General features: G+C 40.9%; 1 protein-coding gene across 1 annotated transcript; it reads right to left on the reverse strand.

Moving 5' to 3' along the window:
• Positions 1–427: 427 nt before the first annotated feature.
• Positions 428–16,958, reverse strand: GPNMB (glycoprotein nmb). The gene is made up of 11 exons (XM_032109746.1): positions 16,666–16,958; positions 11,647–11,796; positions 10,784–10,927; positions 9,302–9,481; positions 8,071–8,229; positions 7,296–7,604; positions 6,000–6,122; positions 5,216–5,318; positions 4,117–4,322; positions 2,560–2,647; positions 428–1,790 (listed from the first exon to the last, which is right to left on the reverse strand). The coding sequence occupies exons 1-11, from the start codon at positions 16,733–16,735 to the stop codon at positions 1,637–1,639; spliced, it is 1,686 nt and encodes a 561-aa protein (XP_031965637.1). The 5' UTR covers positions 16,736–16,958; the 3' UTR covers positions 428–1,636.
• Positions 16,959–17,392: the final 434 nt, after the last annotated feature.

A 17,392-nucleotide genomic window follows, 5' to 3' on the forward strand; every position in this document is an offset into this window, starting at 1 on the left:
ATGTATCAGAGATGTTTCAAGACATGGTAAATAAGCTAATTATATTGAAATACAGATCTTCAAAGAATTCAGTGTTTAGAAATTGATTGTGTAAGGTCATTTGCCCAGCCTTCATTTTCATTATAAACTTTACTAACAACAGCAGGGGTTTTATGAAACATGAACTATAAAGAATTTTTGGTCTGTTTGCTCTTCTCAATGAATCTTTTTAGCAACCAAATAAGATGCTGTCCTTTTCTCATCATCCAGTGAGCCAGCCTTCAGCAGTTTGTGCTGGTCTCACACTGTGAAATGCCATGATGCTGAGTGATGAGCATGTGTGGCTATGAGGCCAGATCACTTGTGGGGGGCCTCAGAAAAAGTTCTTTTAACAGAATTGCAGCTAGAGTGAACAAGTGAAGGCACATTGATTTTGCATAAGTTTACATTTTCTAGGATATGTCATGTAAAAGCAGAAATTGGAGCATAGTGTTTTGTTGATATTGGAGTTTTCATTTATTTGATTTAGTGGTCAGAGGGATGGAGGAACAAGCAGAAATTAATGTCTCTTTACAGCAGGAAAGACAGAAATGAACAGAGAAGAGGAAAAGGCAGTTGAACGTTACCCCTTCCTGCTAGATCCCTTGTTCTGCTGACCCTTCATTGGACGTGGAGCACATATCCACCTGTCTGCCCCCTTGGAAGCAGCGGTGCCAGTCCAGGGTGTCAAGACCAACGGAAGCAAAGGAGGCAAAGACAGCATCAGCACTTGCAGCTCAGAATTTTACATGGGACTCAAAGTCTGAATAGGGAGAGCCAAGCCAATGGGCCTCATCTTGTTGCATGGGTGTCTGTGGTCTAGTTTATAGAGAGACTCATGCACTGGTAGCCATGTCCAGTGGGAAGCTAAGTGTGTCCAGCCCTGTTTTCTGGCCCTGAGGCCAGCTGGCATTGAATGAGCTGCACCCATGCTATTGAACCCTGAAAAACAGGGTGGCTGCTGCCAAACTCACAGTGGGGGGCTGTGCCTCTGGTGGTTCCCAGAATCTACAGTTTGCTTGGTGGGAAGCTGGCCTGCCTGGGGCAAGTCTGTCCTAGGACCTCCTGAACAGGGTAACAGTGGCAGCAGTTCAGTGCCAATGCCTGGGAATAGGCCATGGCATGTTTCATTCCACAGGCATAACACGTGCCTGCCCCCCATGTCTCTCTTTCCAGCAAAGACATGAATCCTGCTAAGGCAGTAAGCAGCAATAAAAACTAAGTGTTTACAAGTTGGTTGGTTGCTGGGGTTTTTTGTCTTTTTTTTTTTTAAATTAAACTTTTTTTCCCCTTCCAGATTATGGATGTGATTAATTTTGCAGGTTGTTAACCTAGAAGTAAGAAAAGCCAGATAAGGCAGGGGTGGGGGGTGTTAGTAATTCAGAAGAGTGTATCCTACATCACAAGCAAGAATAGCAAGTGCTTAAAACTACCTCCTTGTTTTTCTACAAAGACTACTTTAATGCTGCTAATTGCACCAAGCCCCAAAAGTTACCATCCCATCTATATGTGCTTTCACCTTACTCCCTGGGGTTTTTTTGTAACAAGAATAAAGCCCCACTAAAGTACAGTTCAGATATGAGTCCTGTACTTAATCTAATAGTGTTACATTAAAGGTTTAAACAATGCCTGGTTTAGTCTTCAGCAGAGGATTTCTCTCAGTGCTCTTTGGGAAGAAAATGGCTTTGAAAGTGCTGAAGTAAGCAGTAAATCCCTCCTGCTTCTCTGTTTGTTCCGCACTCCTCTCAATAGGCTTGTATTGCTTGTATCTCCTGCAAGGAATGTGCACAGTTAGTTGCTGAAAGACTTTTAAAGGAGAAGAGGACTTTCTTTTAAAGGAGAGTCCACATTTAGCGTGTGACCAGTGCATAAGAGCACTAATCATGTGTTCATCATGCATTCTCTCTCCTCCTTCCCTGTTCAATCCCATCTAATGTCTGGCAGCCATAGGTCAGTAGTGGTGACGGGGGCCTGGTTAGGGAGAAGGAGTATTGGAGTACTGCTGCTCCATGGAGGTGTGTGCTTCTCACCACTCACTGGGAAGGGTGAGCACACACTTGACTCTGGAGCCTTGATGCAGTCTCAAAGTCTCATGAGAAACATCCAAGCTAATAATGCAGCAACATGTGCTTCTGTTAACTGCTGTCCTGCATGTTCATCACCTTTCCCCCAAAGAATTTATTCATCACTTGTTTAATGAAGAATTTATTTGGTTTCACTGCATATATAAATCACATCATGCAGTTGGAGTTTACTTTCTGCTTACATGAAGTTCCCAGGCCTCCTAGTATTACTGTTTGTGCTAATGGGCACAGAGTGTAATTTTCTCTGAAAGTCCTTAACATCTGCATATTTTCCAATGATTTTGTGGCCTAAGCCAGTAATCTCATTTTCTTGAATATTTGTCAGAATATTTGTGAGCTGCAATAGTAAAGAAACAAAAATGTAGCTAAAGCACATTTAAGTTGTTTGGTTTGTTAATTTAAATAATATTTTGACAGTTCTTTGAACTGTTTTTAATCATAGAAACTAGCAACTTACTTGTAAAGGACAAATGCCCCAATGGTAGCAAACACTGCCAACAAGCCAAGGAAGATAAAGACGCCTTCTGTTGTTCCAGATGATGCTCCTAGAGTTCAGAAAGTAGATTGATTAAAAGTTAGCCTCTATTTTACAGTGAGATAGGATTTCTAAAGAAAATGCCATTTTTACTTATTGCTGTACAAATTGAAGCACAGTTGGTAATTCTAATATGCATTAGTGACTGGCAGGAGGTGGTGCTTTCACATCCTAATACATGTAATTCTAGAGTGAGAGAGTGTGAGCTGGGCTTTGCCAGTTTTCTTACATGACCCCTGCTCCTCAGACACATGGCTGCCCTTCCAGCATGGAGGGGAATGAAGGGCCCTCTTGGCACCCCATGAGGTGAAGCTAATTTGATCCTTGCCATTTGCTATGCTGGGGAAATGACTATAAGATAACTGTTCGACAAAATTAGGTGGGCTCATCCAGAAGGTGACTCAAAGCAGCAACCTTTCTTTGATCCTAATTCTGCTTTGATTATAGTGGGAGCCCCAAAGTACAACTCAGCTTTGCCGTCTGGAGGAAACCTAGGCAGACCAGCCTTATTGGGCTAAAGCTAGTCTCTGTGAATACAGTTGAGAAAAACCCTTCTGCATGCTTATTTTCACCTTTAGGAGACAGAATGCACTTACAGGTCAGACACTGTGCTTATTCATAATGAACTGATATCAATACAGATAAACTTACGCCTAGATTAAATAAAATCAGCAAAAAATACTGTGGAAAATGACTGCAAAGTGTCAGTTGCTTGGCTGATAGTAATTGGAGAGTTTGGAAGAGTCGCTAGGACATTGTAATAGGAAGTCAGGAGGGCAATGAAGTGGGAGCAGGGAGCACAATTGTTTAGACTTCTAGCTGAGGCTGAGTTTAGTAGCTGATTCTGTCAAAGACTGCTTTGATAGCTATGAGCTAGACACTCATCCAACCAAAGGTAAAGCTCCTCTTTTGAAACAATTACCCTGGGCAGACTCTGTAGTCACTGGATGTTACACAGATCATTCCAGAACATGATTCATCTTATCCTCATATAGAAGTAGAAACCATGTGAAGGCCAGTGGGCAGTAAAGAGGGCCCAGGGCAGCCAACTCTGCTGCAGACTCTGATTCTGTCTCAAGTGAGCTGAATTACCCTCTGTTTCTGCTATCTCTTCATGTGTGGAGTGGGCTGGCTGGCATGTTCCCCACCTGCTTTTCTGCCCAACACAATTTTCCGTGGGAAATTACATTATGGCTTAAGAACTGTTCATATTCTGTGATATTGAATAGTTTGTATAATTACTGTATTCATTGGATCATAAACAGAAGTCAAACCAAGGTCTAACACCTAAAATTCCCCCAGGGAAATACTAATCATTTTATCTTTGCATGAACTCTTACACAAGCTGGTGCAGTCTCAGCTGAGGCTTCCAGGCATAATAAGAACCCCAGTATGTATTCCTGTGCTCTCTCCCCTGCAGGGAAATGACCACAGGGAGAAGCTTTTCACCAGCAACCCGTCTGCCCTTTGTGGACTCACCTCCATTTACAGAAATCAGGGCACTGGCAAGGGCTTGGCTTGTGTCATCACCCAAGGTGATGTTTATACAGTACGTCCCAGGTTCCTCAAAAGCTCTCCTGATGGTGAGTAAACATTCATCCGTGACAACGATGGGGTCGCATACCATGCTCTTGGACACCTGGCACGTGGGGTCAGAAACTACTGTGCAGACATCTGTGGGGAGACTGGCATGGGAAGAGAGGGCACATTGCATCTGAGGAGTCCTGTCAGCCCAGTTAGCCCAGTTCATAGACACATTGCACTGGTGCACCAGCTTTATTCTGGTGCCTATTGAAATCAGTGGCACTATAGTGATTTAAGCATGTTTTATTCATGCTATATGTATTTTTTCCATACCTATACATTTATATATGCACATGTGGATTTTATATAGAATGCATTTATACAATCTGTATAATTATCTGCTTGTTTTGCTTATTATTTAACATTTTATGGTGATCATAGGAGCTACCTGCATCAAATCAGCTTATAAAGTCCATTATCTTTAATATGCATCATTAAGAAAGGAATGCAGATTCTTATAAGTAGTATCATGTGCTGGAAAAGGAAAGGCTCCCTTAAGAGAGGTTAATTGTATTCCAGTTGTATTACCATGGTATTACTTGTACTTCTTAGTCCTCTCAACTCTAACCTTCTAAGAATATTAGTCCAATGTTTCTGTATCCAAGAAATTGCTTGGACTCACCCGTTTATTCCAAGTGTCAAAAACTCATGGCCAAAAAGAAAGGATTTCCTTACAATTTCAGTAAACTGCTTCCCATTTTACTGTAAGTGCTGAAATCTTTTCTTGGCCAGGAGGCTATAAATTGTTTCTTCCCACAATCAGTTCCTTATTTTTACTGAGACTGGATATTTGCTCTGAATCCTAAGTGCCTGGCAGTAGCCTCAGTTGGCATAGTTTAAAAATGAGACTTGCATTATCTTTAATTCCAGTCAAGAAATAGAAACACTGCAGTTCCCAAATTTTGTTCATACATCTGCATCTAAGTGCAGACGGCATTCCAGCACCTAATTAGTTCTAAAGAGGGAAGATTGACAGCTTCATTCACACACTTACCTCCCTTGGCAGGTAACAACAAAGTCAACCAGTGAGTTTTCAGCTTGACTTTCTGTCATCTGGATGCTTGTCATCTGAATAATATTTACCTCGAGGATTCCCTCTGGGAGAGGAAACACATATCAACTGTAGGACACATGACAAGCTCTGAAGTCAATGTGTACTGAACCTCCAGGGTTTGGCTGATGCTCAGTTCAGGTCTTGTTTTCCATAACCTCCTCCCTCCCTTAGCACTCCTCTTGAAGGCTTTGAAAGTTGAGAAATTTTCCAGTGCTTTCCCTGTGAGGCTGCTTCTTTCTGGTCTGCTTTTTTTCCCTCATTATTGTTATTTACTTCCTTATTTTGCTAAATCACTTCCTGCTACATGAGATTTCTCTGCATTCAAAGGTCAGTTCAACCTTCTGTAAACCCCCTCCCCAGCCCAGGTGCTCCTGCTGTGGCATGTTCAGAAGCTGGTCATATGGAAAGGAGTGACACAACGCACATCCCCACCAGCACACGGGGTCAGCCATCAGCAGGCAATCAGACTGAGGCCCAGCCTCACATGTCTGAAAGCGAGGGATCATAACCTCTGCAACCAGCCTCTGGCACAGTGCAGGCAGAAACCAGTCAGCCAGTTAGATGTCTGTACATTAATCCTGAAAACTCTCAGCTATGCCCTTGAGAATGATCATTTTGTGGCTCTCATGTAATTGATAAAAATGTGTCGAAATAAACATTATTTCTACCATACATTGTTGTTCATTGTTAACACCATTCCTCAGCTTTTGACCCACATCCTTACCTACAACAGCAATACTACTTCCATAGTATCCATTTCTGTAAATATGGCAACCTCCATCAGGATTATCCTCCACTGACTCAACAGTGGGAGAAGAGTCAGAATCAGAAGATGGTTCGGTCATAACTGTTTGAGGGAGAAGAAATAGATACGCAATGTTAGAACAAGCTCTGCTCAGGAGTATTCTGAACACAGCCATATGTTCCAACTGCTTTCATTCCATAGGCTGTCAGTGACTTTGGTTTGCAGCTGTGTGGTCATGTATGTATCTGTGTGAGCTCATGGCAATAATCCTTAAAGAAAACACATGTGCCCAACTTCAGAACGCTGGAGTGGCCTGGGGAGCCTCACTCCAAAAACCACCTGGCTAGTCACCCATCTCTGTGAAATAAAAGGGAGACTACAAGGTGTAATACAATTAAATACTTCTTTAAAATCCCCAAATCAATTATATAAGAAATCCAAAGGCCCATAAAACATTTAAAATGCTTTTTTAAAAGCTGGTATTTTCCCACTGCTCTACATTACCACTAGTGGAAAAATGAAGAGGGGAAGTGGTGAAAATTATATCTTTCCTTTCATTTTTCATTCTCACTCAGTGTTTTGGTAAGAGGACATATTAAAAATATGAAATTGGAAAAATATAGCCACATTTACAATTTCACAGTAGTAATATTATAGCTGAAACTGCAGGCTTTCTGCAAACCTTAAAACCCTCTGAGATGATAAACCAATGCTGAACATAATAAAAGTTATTCTGAAATATGTTAGTCAATACATTTAAAGTGGAAAAGCTGTTCTGGGTTAATGCCATGTGGAAATCCCATATTTTTGAATATGACTTGGTTTTTCTAGTTCAATCCAATCTCATTTAATTTTGGATGGAAGTTAATGCAATCCAGAAAGGAACTTGCTCTAAGAGTGTTCTGAAATTCCTCTTTGTCACTTGAAATTTACATCTTACCTCAGTAGATGACCCTGAGTAGATAAGGCTAAAATCTCCTGACCAGGTGTAGCAGAGATGATACAAACGTACATTTATATTCACCTGAAGATCTTCGTATGCTGTAAGTATGGTGGTAGAACTGGATGCATAAGTAGTTAAATGTGTAAGTGATCCCTACCATAGAGTCATAGAAGAATCTGTGCTTATTGATTCTGTCTCTAAACCAATTTTATAGAGGGTTTGCAGAGGCTTGCAGCTCTTTCATTATGACAGTAAAACTACTAAAGATATTAACTCAGAATACAGAGTTTTAGAATAGCTCCAAATGCGGCTGCTGTTTGATAAATGCTTACCTGCTGAGGTGGGTGGTGGTGCAGTGGGTGTTACTGGCTTGCAAGGTACAGGTATAATGGCTTGGACAGTTAAATTCATAGTAAAGTTTCCTTGCAGAGTGTAGGTGTGAGATGTACTAGAACCGCTGGCTACAAATAAGCCACTTCCATCTCCAAAGTTCCACTTGTAGGAGATGGCAGAATTATTCAGATAGTAGCTGGGATCATGGATCTTCACATCAAATGTAATTGGTGAGTCTTTGATGAAAATGGAGTCTGAGATGTTGCGGTCATGTTTTTGGAACATACTCACAAATACTGGAATTTTGTCTGGAGGGGTAAAAAAGAAGTAAATAAATAAAGCAGACATATCTGGCTGCAAACAATAAGCAGTTCCAAAGTCTCTGAACAGCAGCAGTCAGAATGTGAGACGTAAATGGTATCTTTAACACAGGTTTCCACTTTAATTCAATTTATGACCTGAGGAGTGAATGTCAGTAGGAAACAGTTAGCCAGAAAAGTATGGGAACAAATGAGGAATCACAGACATCCGTGGAAGATTGTATTATCTCTCATAAATAATTTTTCATTACAAAGTAGAGGAGTCACTACTGAGCTAGACACAAAGGGAACTTAAGCTACTCAAGACAATTTACCAGATTCCACTTTAATATCAAAAACCTTTCTCTGGCCAATGTCTCCTTTTCATGCCAGATGATGCTTATGCTGAATTTTTTTAATACCTAAGCCACAAATACCCCCAGGATTTAATTACAGATGATTCCAGCACACTCACCTGTTACAGAGTAGATGGCTTTTGCTCTCGCAATTGGAACAAATCCCGAGTGCCCTCTCCTGTAAATGGACACTGCCATCCCGTGTTTGCCAAGAGTGATATTTGCTGTGTTGACTGAAAACTTTGTTGAAGATCGTCCTGTTGTTTGGTAATACTGACCTGAAACAGAACATGAACTTAACATTTACCCCCTCAGCCTCACTGCAAGTTGTTTTGTGAGAGGCAAAGTCTCTGAGAACCTTGGATTGTCAAAATCAAAATGAATAGTTTAGAAATGTCTTCCAATATCTGGCATGTGTTTTCGAAGGACTGGATACTTTTACATTGTGTTTACTCACATAAATTCCGGTTTTTCAAAGTTGTCAAAAGGATGCCCAAAATTTCACTAATCCAATAAAAATTTGCCAAGGTATCTACATCTTTCCAAAGCAATTACATTACGTTAAGTCATTAGGATTATGCAGTGGACGGTGTGAGGCATTTTAAGTGATCTTGTGCTTGCTTTCAGTGTAGCCAGAAGATATACTACCTCTTGCTAGAACCATTTATATATATTCAATTATTTGTCTTTTTAACAGCTGATTGAGGTAGGTAAATAGTATCACCTCTGCTTAAAATTTGGAATATTATTATTATTATTACTCATACTGATACTGACAATAATACTGATTTATCCAGGTGAACTGAGGGCACTAAGATTTAGTACGTAGCCAATGGCAGGAATAGCCCAACCATTACATACTCAGGAGCAGGAAACACTGAAAATCAGCATCTGTGACCAGAGCAGCATCACAGCCAGTGGCAGTTCTCACCTCCCTAGAGACAAGAAGTGCTGCACTGTTAAACTGGTGATACACAGCACTGTGTTCTCTCTCAAATTTAAAAGTCTGAAGTGGCAGTGAGCTGTCAACAAATTGTCTGACTGACCTGCTCAGACACTCTGTTTTCCTAGAAAAAGATCTTGAGTACTACTGAAAGGAAATTAATTTTCTTCAGTGATAGTAATGTGAATGCAGATTTAAAGAGAATCTTCTGGTAATCCATGATTTCTAGACTAAACACCTGAAGGCATCTCTGGAAAAGTGGGGAGTTAATTCAGTATTTCCACTCAAGACTGTGGAATCCTTTTCAAAGGGCTTTTGGTAAGACATACTTGACAAATGAGTTGTGTACAAAGGGAATATAAGGTTTGCAGGGTCACCCCAACCAAGGCATGTGTTGCAGTACTAACCAGAAGTGTGAAACACGTAGACAAAGTTCCTTCTCCTCCAGCCAGGGTGATGAGGGAAAGGACGTCCGTCTGGGAATACATTATGGCTGTGGTTGCTTGTACAGTTTTCCCAGCCACAGTTGTCAGTCCATTCAGTCCAGTTGTAGACATAGACTTGCTGATCCATGGAAGCTGGAGGATCTAAGGATAGGAATAGGACATGTTCTGGTCAACTGAGAAATGTGCAGAAAGTCAAGAAACAGGAGGCAAGCACTGCAGGTTATAGCAGTTACTGCATTTAAACAACAGGTGAAGCGGGGTATTTTTAGACTGATGTTCATTCTTTTGTTCTGAGGTTGTGCCTTGCTTGGTTTTTAATGTAAACACAAAATTGTTCTGTCTTGGTGCTGTTTTATTAAGAAGTTAAAAAAAACTTTACTGTCTCATGGGCCAGACACAATTTAAAAGTGCTTGCCCAAAAACTTGCTGTTGACTACACAGGATGCTACTGTTTCACTAATGAGGCTACCTAAATATTTGGCAAGCAGAATCTAAAATTTTAAGTACAAAGAGTGGCTGTGAAAGCACTGTAATGAAGTGACTTTGTTTTGTCAGAGAACTTTCCTAAGGCACCTTTAAATAACTTAGACATGAATTTCTGTAGTTTTCTGGATAGTAAATAGAAAGTTTCCTCCCCCAAACAGCACAGCAGATATTAAGTAGAGTATGGATATCAGCTGCTAACAAAATATTAGCTAAAAACTGGAACTTAGGCTGACAAAAAACTTGCTGATATGCCTTGAAATGAAAATGACTTTGATCAGTAAAAAAATTTGTTGAACATTTATGAATTCAAAGGATGAAAGGTACAACAGCATGTGTTGTTCTAGATCCAGCAGCTTAAAACAGTGGATATATGTTAGGCTTTTCCTCCATGTAGGAGTAAATAAGATGAAAAAGGGTGATTTTCTGAGGAAAATATTGCTTGATTTTTAAATATTTGTTTGTTTTTTAATTCCTAAAATGTGGAAGTGTGAGATTTACTCTTTTGTGGGAGTTTTTCAAGATGCAGATGTGGTTACTGAACTCTACAATTCATAACTGAAAAAAACCCTTAATTTTATAAATTGACAGCTTTATAAGTTTGAAAGAAAGCAGTGTGACTGTGCAATATTGTGCCTGAGCTGAAAAGCAGTGATAGTTCTGTTGGGAAGTTGGATTATGTGACTGCTTTGGGAAGGCAAATTTATAACGATGGTCAGTCTTAAATTACCTGGTATATACAGTGGGGCAGAACACTAAAAATACCACAGTGATCTTCTTAGGAAAGAAACTGGTGTGGCACAGGCTGGGTATGCACAGGTAAGTGTTATCAGTTATCAGTTAAATCCAACACGGCTGCTGTTCATCGGGTGCGCCTGTGATGCTTTCCGTGCTCAGTGACACATTCACGCCAGCCCCAGGCAGATGTGTGTGGGGTGCAGGGAAATTGGCATCACCTACCCCGGGTACAGTTTCTCCTGTACACTATGTTGCCATCATTATCTTCTGTCTGGCACTTGGGAAACTGGAGAGTCACCACAAAGGTCACGTTGGATCCTACCAGCGCTGGGCTGTCACTGTCCAGGTTGGCTGTCACCCTTCCACCTGTAGAAAAGAAAATTGGTCTCCACTGCAGCAAAGGGTGCATCAGAGCAGAAGCTACAATCAACTGTGCACCATTTACATTAGAAATGCTTTATTGATTATTCTGTTTCTAAGGGGTTTCATGCTCTTAAGTCACTTGCGCTCTTATCAAAACCCCAGCTTCAAACAATCAGAGGGACTCAGCATTGCCCCCCAGATCACTTACTGGTCTACCATTAATTTTCTTCCTAGAGCTAAGAATATAGTTTTCTACCCATGGGAGGTCAATATATTCCAAAGGAGAAAATTTTTGTTTCTCCCTAGGAATTATACAGTCATTAGCCCTCAGCTCAGAGCAGGTGACAATAAACATGGTCTTTGCTGAAGTTGTCAGTCAGAAGCCCACTTGCCCTGCTGAGGTAGCAGTTGAAGCTAACCTGTCCTGCAGGGCATGTTTCATGTAATGGATTGTTCTGGAGCCCTGACCATTAATATTTCTGGGTAAGTATTAATGTCTGAGATTAGTCATAATGGGAAAGCATTTTATGTAATACCTCACTGTTCTGCTTCCTCAGACAACCCACTGGGAATGGTATCAAACCCAGTCATCTCTAACTCGCCATTCTGTGCAGCAGTGGATGTTGCCCCTATGAAAATGCACTATAGCACCTGCACTCTGCATTGTGGTGGATTTTCTGGCCAGCTTTGCAAGTGTCTTTGAAATGTGTATATGCGATCACCTTTCCAGCAGTCCTTCCATCTGGGATCTCCCTCTTCCCAAAAAGGATAAAGCTTTTCATTCCATTTATTTTGGTCACTAGACCAGCCTTGTAGCTTCTTATAGGATGTGACAGGAGAAGTACTTCCGTGGCTCAACACATCTTGAAACCCTAGAGAGAAAACCAAACATCAGTGTAAATGTAATCCAATTTTCCCTACTACTCTATAAAAACATTATGCTTGTGCTGAGCTTTAAACGTGTACTGGTAGAAAACTTTTCACCAGTAGGAAAGTTACGGAATTTTATCATCGAGGCTATAAACACATCAACTATAATCAACATAAAGACAGTTCCTGTCGGACTGATATTTTTTTCTCCTTGCACTATTGCAAACTTCCCAGACAAAGAATAAACATGTTTACTCTGTTTTGACCATATCAGAGCAATTGCTTATAAGAATTTACATAAGCCTGCAAGAGTCAGGCTCTCTGCACAGAGGTTGCTTGATTTCTGACTGTTTTGCCTGGTAATAAACCTACGAGTAAAAGGCTAACACGATAAATTCATTCTGTGTCTGAGTTGTGCTCTAGTGGAAGTTATGCCAGGAATTAGTTTTTGACCCAGTGCAGCTCCTTTGGTGAGTTGGCTGGTGGTTTGGGTGGGAGGGGTGGAACCAATTATAACAGAAGCTGGTATTTCCAGAAAAGGAAATTTAGAGCTGAATAGTAAATTCAATGTGTTTATAATATAGCAACAATAACGTACTAGCTTCATGCCTGTTATTTAAAAATGGCTCAGATATTAAATAACTTCAATAACCTCTTTCTTCTCATATTACTACAAATGATGGGCTCAAACTTTTCCCAGGCTTCTAGGATCCCTCCTTCTGTCACAAAGGACACATAGTGGGAAGCAACGTAAATATCCAAGTAACCTGTAGGAACATGTTGGACACTGTAGGATGCCATAAAAATATGGTAATAAGTAGGCTCATGGGCATAGTTCCATGAAAGCCTGGAGGCTTCAAAGAGCTCTGCCGTGTTAATCAGGTAAGGTAACTGCTGGGTGTGCCATTCTGTCACAACATCAAGGGAGTTAGGATTTCTGCTTTCCGTGGCTTTATTGTAAAGGTACAGCTGATGCAGAATGCTTCTGAGATTTATACCCAAGTGCAACAAAGTTCTGGATGACTTCAAGGAAAATGCAGAGACCTGTAAGAAGGGCAAGAATTGCTCTGTATACTGTAACCTAACTGGTTGTGGTGGAATTTCTCCAAGCTTTGGAAAAGACACGGAGCAGGTGTAGCCAGTTTAAGCACAGTCTTTAGAGGTGGGTGATTCCTAATTTTACTGCAAGAGAGAACCAGAGAAACAGCTCAGAAGAAGAGGCAGGAGCTGCTTTCTCTTTGTGTTTTATTGCCAGTGAGATTTCTGCTGGGCAGGAAGAACATCCCTTGCCCAGTCCCATCTCAACTCCGAGCTGATGCTGGCAGCTCTCTCTCCAGTCTTGAGGACTGAATGGTTGGAGGAAAAGAACAGATTTTGCACTCAGAGGCACAATCTCCCACAGTCTTTTCCCCTCCAGGAACTCCCTGCAGTCTCACTTAAATCACTTGAATCAAGTCTTTCCTTCAGATTTAATATATTTTGATGTGAGCAAACATAACATTATGACTGGTGTTTACTTAATGACCTGTATCACATGCTGTATTGTTTTGAGTCTTGGTCAGAAGAAGAGTTCGGTAGTGTTGTCGTTCAGAAACTTTGCTCAGGAAAAAAACAAATTAGCAACTATAAAAGTACTTCACAAAGCAAGTTCAATTTCACTTTAGGTATAACTAAATAAATGTGTCATTTTATTCAAAAGTAAATGGCTACATAATTTTAGTAATTTCTTTTTCCCATTCTCCTTGATTTTATCTAAAAAATATTTAATGAATAAAAATGTTTTGATTTTGTCAGATGAAAACTTTTCAGTCATTTTTTTACCAAATGTTCAATTTATCAAAAACATCTGGAGCACTTTTAATTTTCTAAATGCTTTTAATTTTGAGTTTCAGTAACAATCCTTGAATTCAGAATTCATTTTCTAGTCCAGTAATAACTGTTGTCACTGCTTCTAAATCACAAGCTGCTTAGGTATTTCTTTGTGTCCCTGATGTGCTTTGTTTGTTTCAATCGAATATAAAACATTTCACAAGCTTCAGGACAAGACAAAGATGGATTTTCAGATGAGGAAAAACTTCTGCACTAGTTTCTCTAACACATGGAACTGAAGATTTTCAGTTGGTGAATTTAAAGGAACAAAAAGCCTTAATGTATTTCTTTTTTAACAATGAAAACCACTCAAAACCAGATGTTGGTCATAACCAAAATTAGAGCAATTCAGTTCAAAATAATGTTATGCTCCAAGGAACAGATTACTGTAATAGTTTTGGTGAGGTGATCATAGGAGAAAAGATCTTGTACTTCAATTGACTTCTTTCTCATTCTGGCTTTCATTTTGGTGAAAAATGTAGCAAAGACAAGTTCAGTATTTCCTGCAAAAGTGTATTAGCCATGAAAGAGAGAATGAGAGCCAGTGTTAGGACAGCAGAAATAGAAAGATGACCCAGCTAAAGAGGATAAAGGTGTATTAGAAGTAAAAAGGCTGATGGAATGGCATCAGACTGTAACATAAACTTTCTAAAGTTAGGTATAGAAACATAAAAAAGCAGGACAAAAAAGAATTTGAGGAACAACTTGCAAAAACATAAGAACTAATTTTTTAAATTTTTTTCCCCCCAATTTAAACTAAGTGGGAAAGCCTGCCAGGAAGTCTAGGGCCAAAAGGATGTAGACGCAAAAGAAGCATTCAGGGAAGGTAAAGGGGTAGCACAAAAGTCAAATAGGTCAATTGGTTTATATTTTCATTCAAAATGGAAGAACATAGGAGGTTTCTGTGATAGAAATTTTTTTTACAATGATAAGAGTATCTCTCAAAATGAAGTGTTGGCACAAAAAAACCCCAATTATAGAACAAATCAACAAAATGACAAAGTTGTCTAGATAGGATGGCCCAAGTATGGAAGTTATTCAAGAGTGAAATAAATGAGCTATTAACCATAGCATGTAACATCTTGCTTAACACTGCTTCAGTGACTGAGAAACGAAAATTGGCAAATGTGATGACAGTTTTTAAAAACACTTCCAGGGAAGATTTAGAGGATAAAAAAAACTTTGGGGCTCAAGTTGGAGAAGCTGGTAGGAACAGCAGTGAAGAACAGAGTAAGTAGGTACAGTGCATTAATATGATTTGCCATAAAAGGAGTGCACTGCTCACAAACATATTCTGAGTTTTGTGAGGGAGACAGAGAGCATGGGAACAAGGCTGACCTGCTTGTTACAGTCTGCCTGAGTTCCAGACAGCACTTGATGAGGTCCCTTGCTAAAGGAACATAAAGCAATTAAGTTACCGTGGGATAAGAATGAAGGATTTCACATGAACAAATTATTGGTTAGGATATGAAAAAAGTTATGAATAAGTGCCCATTTTTCTCCATTGTTAAAATAATTTAAAATGTCCATAATCTGGAAAACAGGCAAACAGCAAAGTTCTTTAATCTGCTGAAGACTGTGCATTAAAGTAATAGAGGGGAGGACTGTACAAAACTCAATGACTCAAGAATAAAACTATGCAATTCAGCAGAGTTAAATGTAACCTTACTTTGAGAATGAGGGGCTCTAAACTAGCTCTAAACTCAGAAATGGGATCTTGCAGCTTTATAGTTTTGAATGCAGTGCTCACTGGTAGTTGAAAATCTAGGAAAAGGCTAGATAGAGAACAAAGATGTGAACATCATTACAGCATTGTATAATGCCATGTCTTGAGAGTTCTGTATCCTCTGTTCTCTGCAGCTCAATCTGTATAAAAGAACTGAAAAAATACAGGGAGAGGTGGCGAGGATGCTACAGAGGGATAGAATTGTTTCCATATGAGGAACAGCTAAATAGACTGTGTCTTGAAGCCTGGAGAAGAGGTGACAGAGCAGAATATAAAAACAGAATCATGAACAGCATGGAGGAAGAAGCTGAAAGTACAAAAGGAGAATCAAATGAAACCAGCAGGTTACAGGTTCTAAGCACATGAAAGGCGCTTCTTCACGTAAGGCACAATTAAGGTGTGAAATTTTTTGCTGGCAGGATGTAGTGTGTCCCAAAAATTTACACGTGTTGCAATGAAAGCCCAAATGCATGAACAGATGGAAGAAGTCTAATAAAAACTGTTAAATACAATGACTCTGCATCTGACAGAGGCAATTCTGGTGCTGTAAATCACTGAAAGCTGGGAAGGTGTCCTGACCTGCCCGGTCATACACCCAGTACTGTTCTCCATTGGAGGCAGGTACAAGGCTAGATGAATGCTCAGATGAACTTCAGCTTTTAAGGTTTTTAATTTTTTATACCGTACATTCTGGAATTTGAGCTTAAAATCCCGTTTCTACATTCCCAGCCCTGAACTCAGGGAGTCATTCTAAGACTTGAGTCAAACTGGGAGCCCAGAAAGAAGCAGAAGATCAGCCCTACTGTGGCTTGCAGATCTAATTCCTTGACTGGGCTCCCTGAGGTTAGGAATCCACAGGTCCAAGTGTCCCAGTGGGGAGCACTGTTTCTGACCTGGCCTCTCCCAGCCACAGCTGAGCCAAGCAAACTGTTCAAAGCCCATTCTGCATCTGCCGTTTTAGCCATGCTTGAACTGGAGAAGTGTTGCCAAGAATTTGCTGCCAAGAGCCAAGGTTTAGCTCCAGTCAGCTCCGTGTACCTGTGGAGCGCAGGGAACAGATTACTGAGCAGTTCTCAGCACACTTCCCCAGCTCGGGCACCTTTTCTACCCAGAGCCAGGCCACCCTGAGGTGGAACCGGCTGTCGCCTACTGGGTCGCAGGCACGGCTCCAGCAACCACCACAGGTGCACGGAGCATCCGCTTTTGCTGCGCTGGCTTGGGATGTGGAACGCGCCGAGGCAGGAGGCAGGGATGCTGGGGCGAGGGAAGCACTCACGTGTGGCGGCAGCACCCAGCACCGCTTGGGCCAGGAGCAGCAATCCGAGGTGGTGGCGAACACCGCTCATGGTTCCCGAGAGCCTGGGCTGGCTCAGCGCCTGCCGAGGAGCAGCGTGGCCAGAGACTGCGCGCGGAAACTCCTCCGGTCCCCACTGGGAGGTGAGAATGAAGTTTCTCTGCTGCTCTGCTCTCCGATTAAATCAAGGGCCCCGGGACTCATCATGTGATGGAATTAAGCAGAGATGCATGATTTTGTCTTCAGCTTCTTTCAGCTCATGTGCTTATGAGTCACTCCCTTTGCTTTCAGCATTCCCTGGGATTTCTGAGAGACCTGTTTGGAGCCACACCATTCACCTCACAGGCATTTTTATACTAGTTTTGCACTGTGATCAATTTTTGTACTTAATTTGTTTTTAAATTAGGAACACTTATTTCCAGAAATCCAAATTAACTCTTTCCCCAGCCTGATTTGCAAGTGTTACTGCAACAGCTCACTGCATTTGATGAACCCATCACTACTTAACCACATGGCTCACCCCATATGCTGGGCAACAACTCTAAACTAAATGGAAAATGGCCAATTCAAACACATCTCTTGACTTGGCTCCTGATCAGAGTTGATTGTTAAGAAAAATGTTATTTAAACATTTAGTGAGTACATGCCTTTTGTATTCAACCATGGCTAGAGGTGCCATCACAGCCCCTATGTGGTGATGGCCATTCAA

This window comes from Corvus moneduloides, chromosome 1, assembly GCF_009650955.1.
Source record: "Corvus moneduloides isolate bCorMon1 chromosome 1, bCorMon1.pri, whole genome shotgun sequence".
Lineage (NCBI taxonomy): Eukaryota > Metazoa > Chordata > Aves > Passeriformes > Corvidae > Corvus > Corvus moneduloides.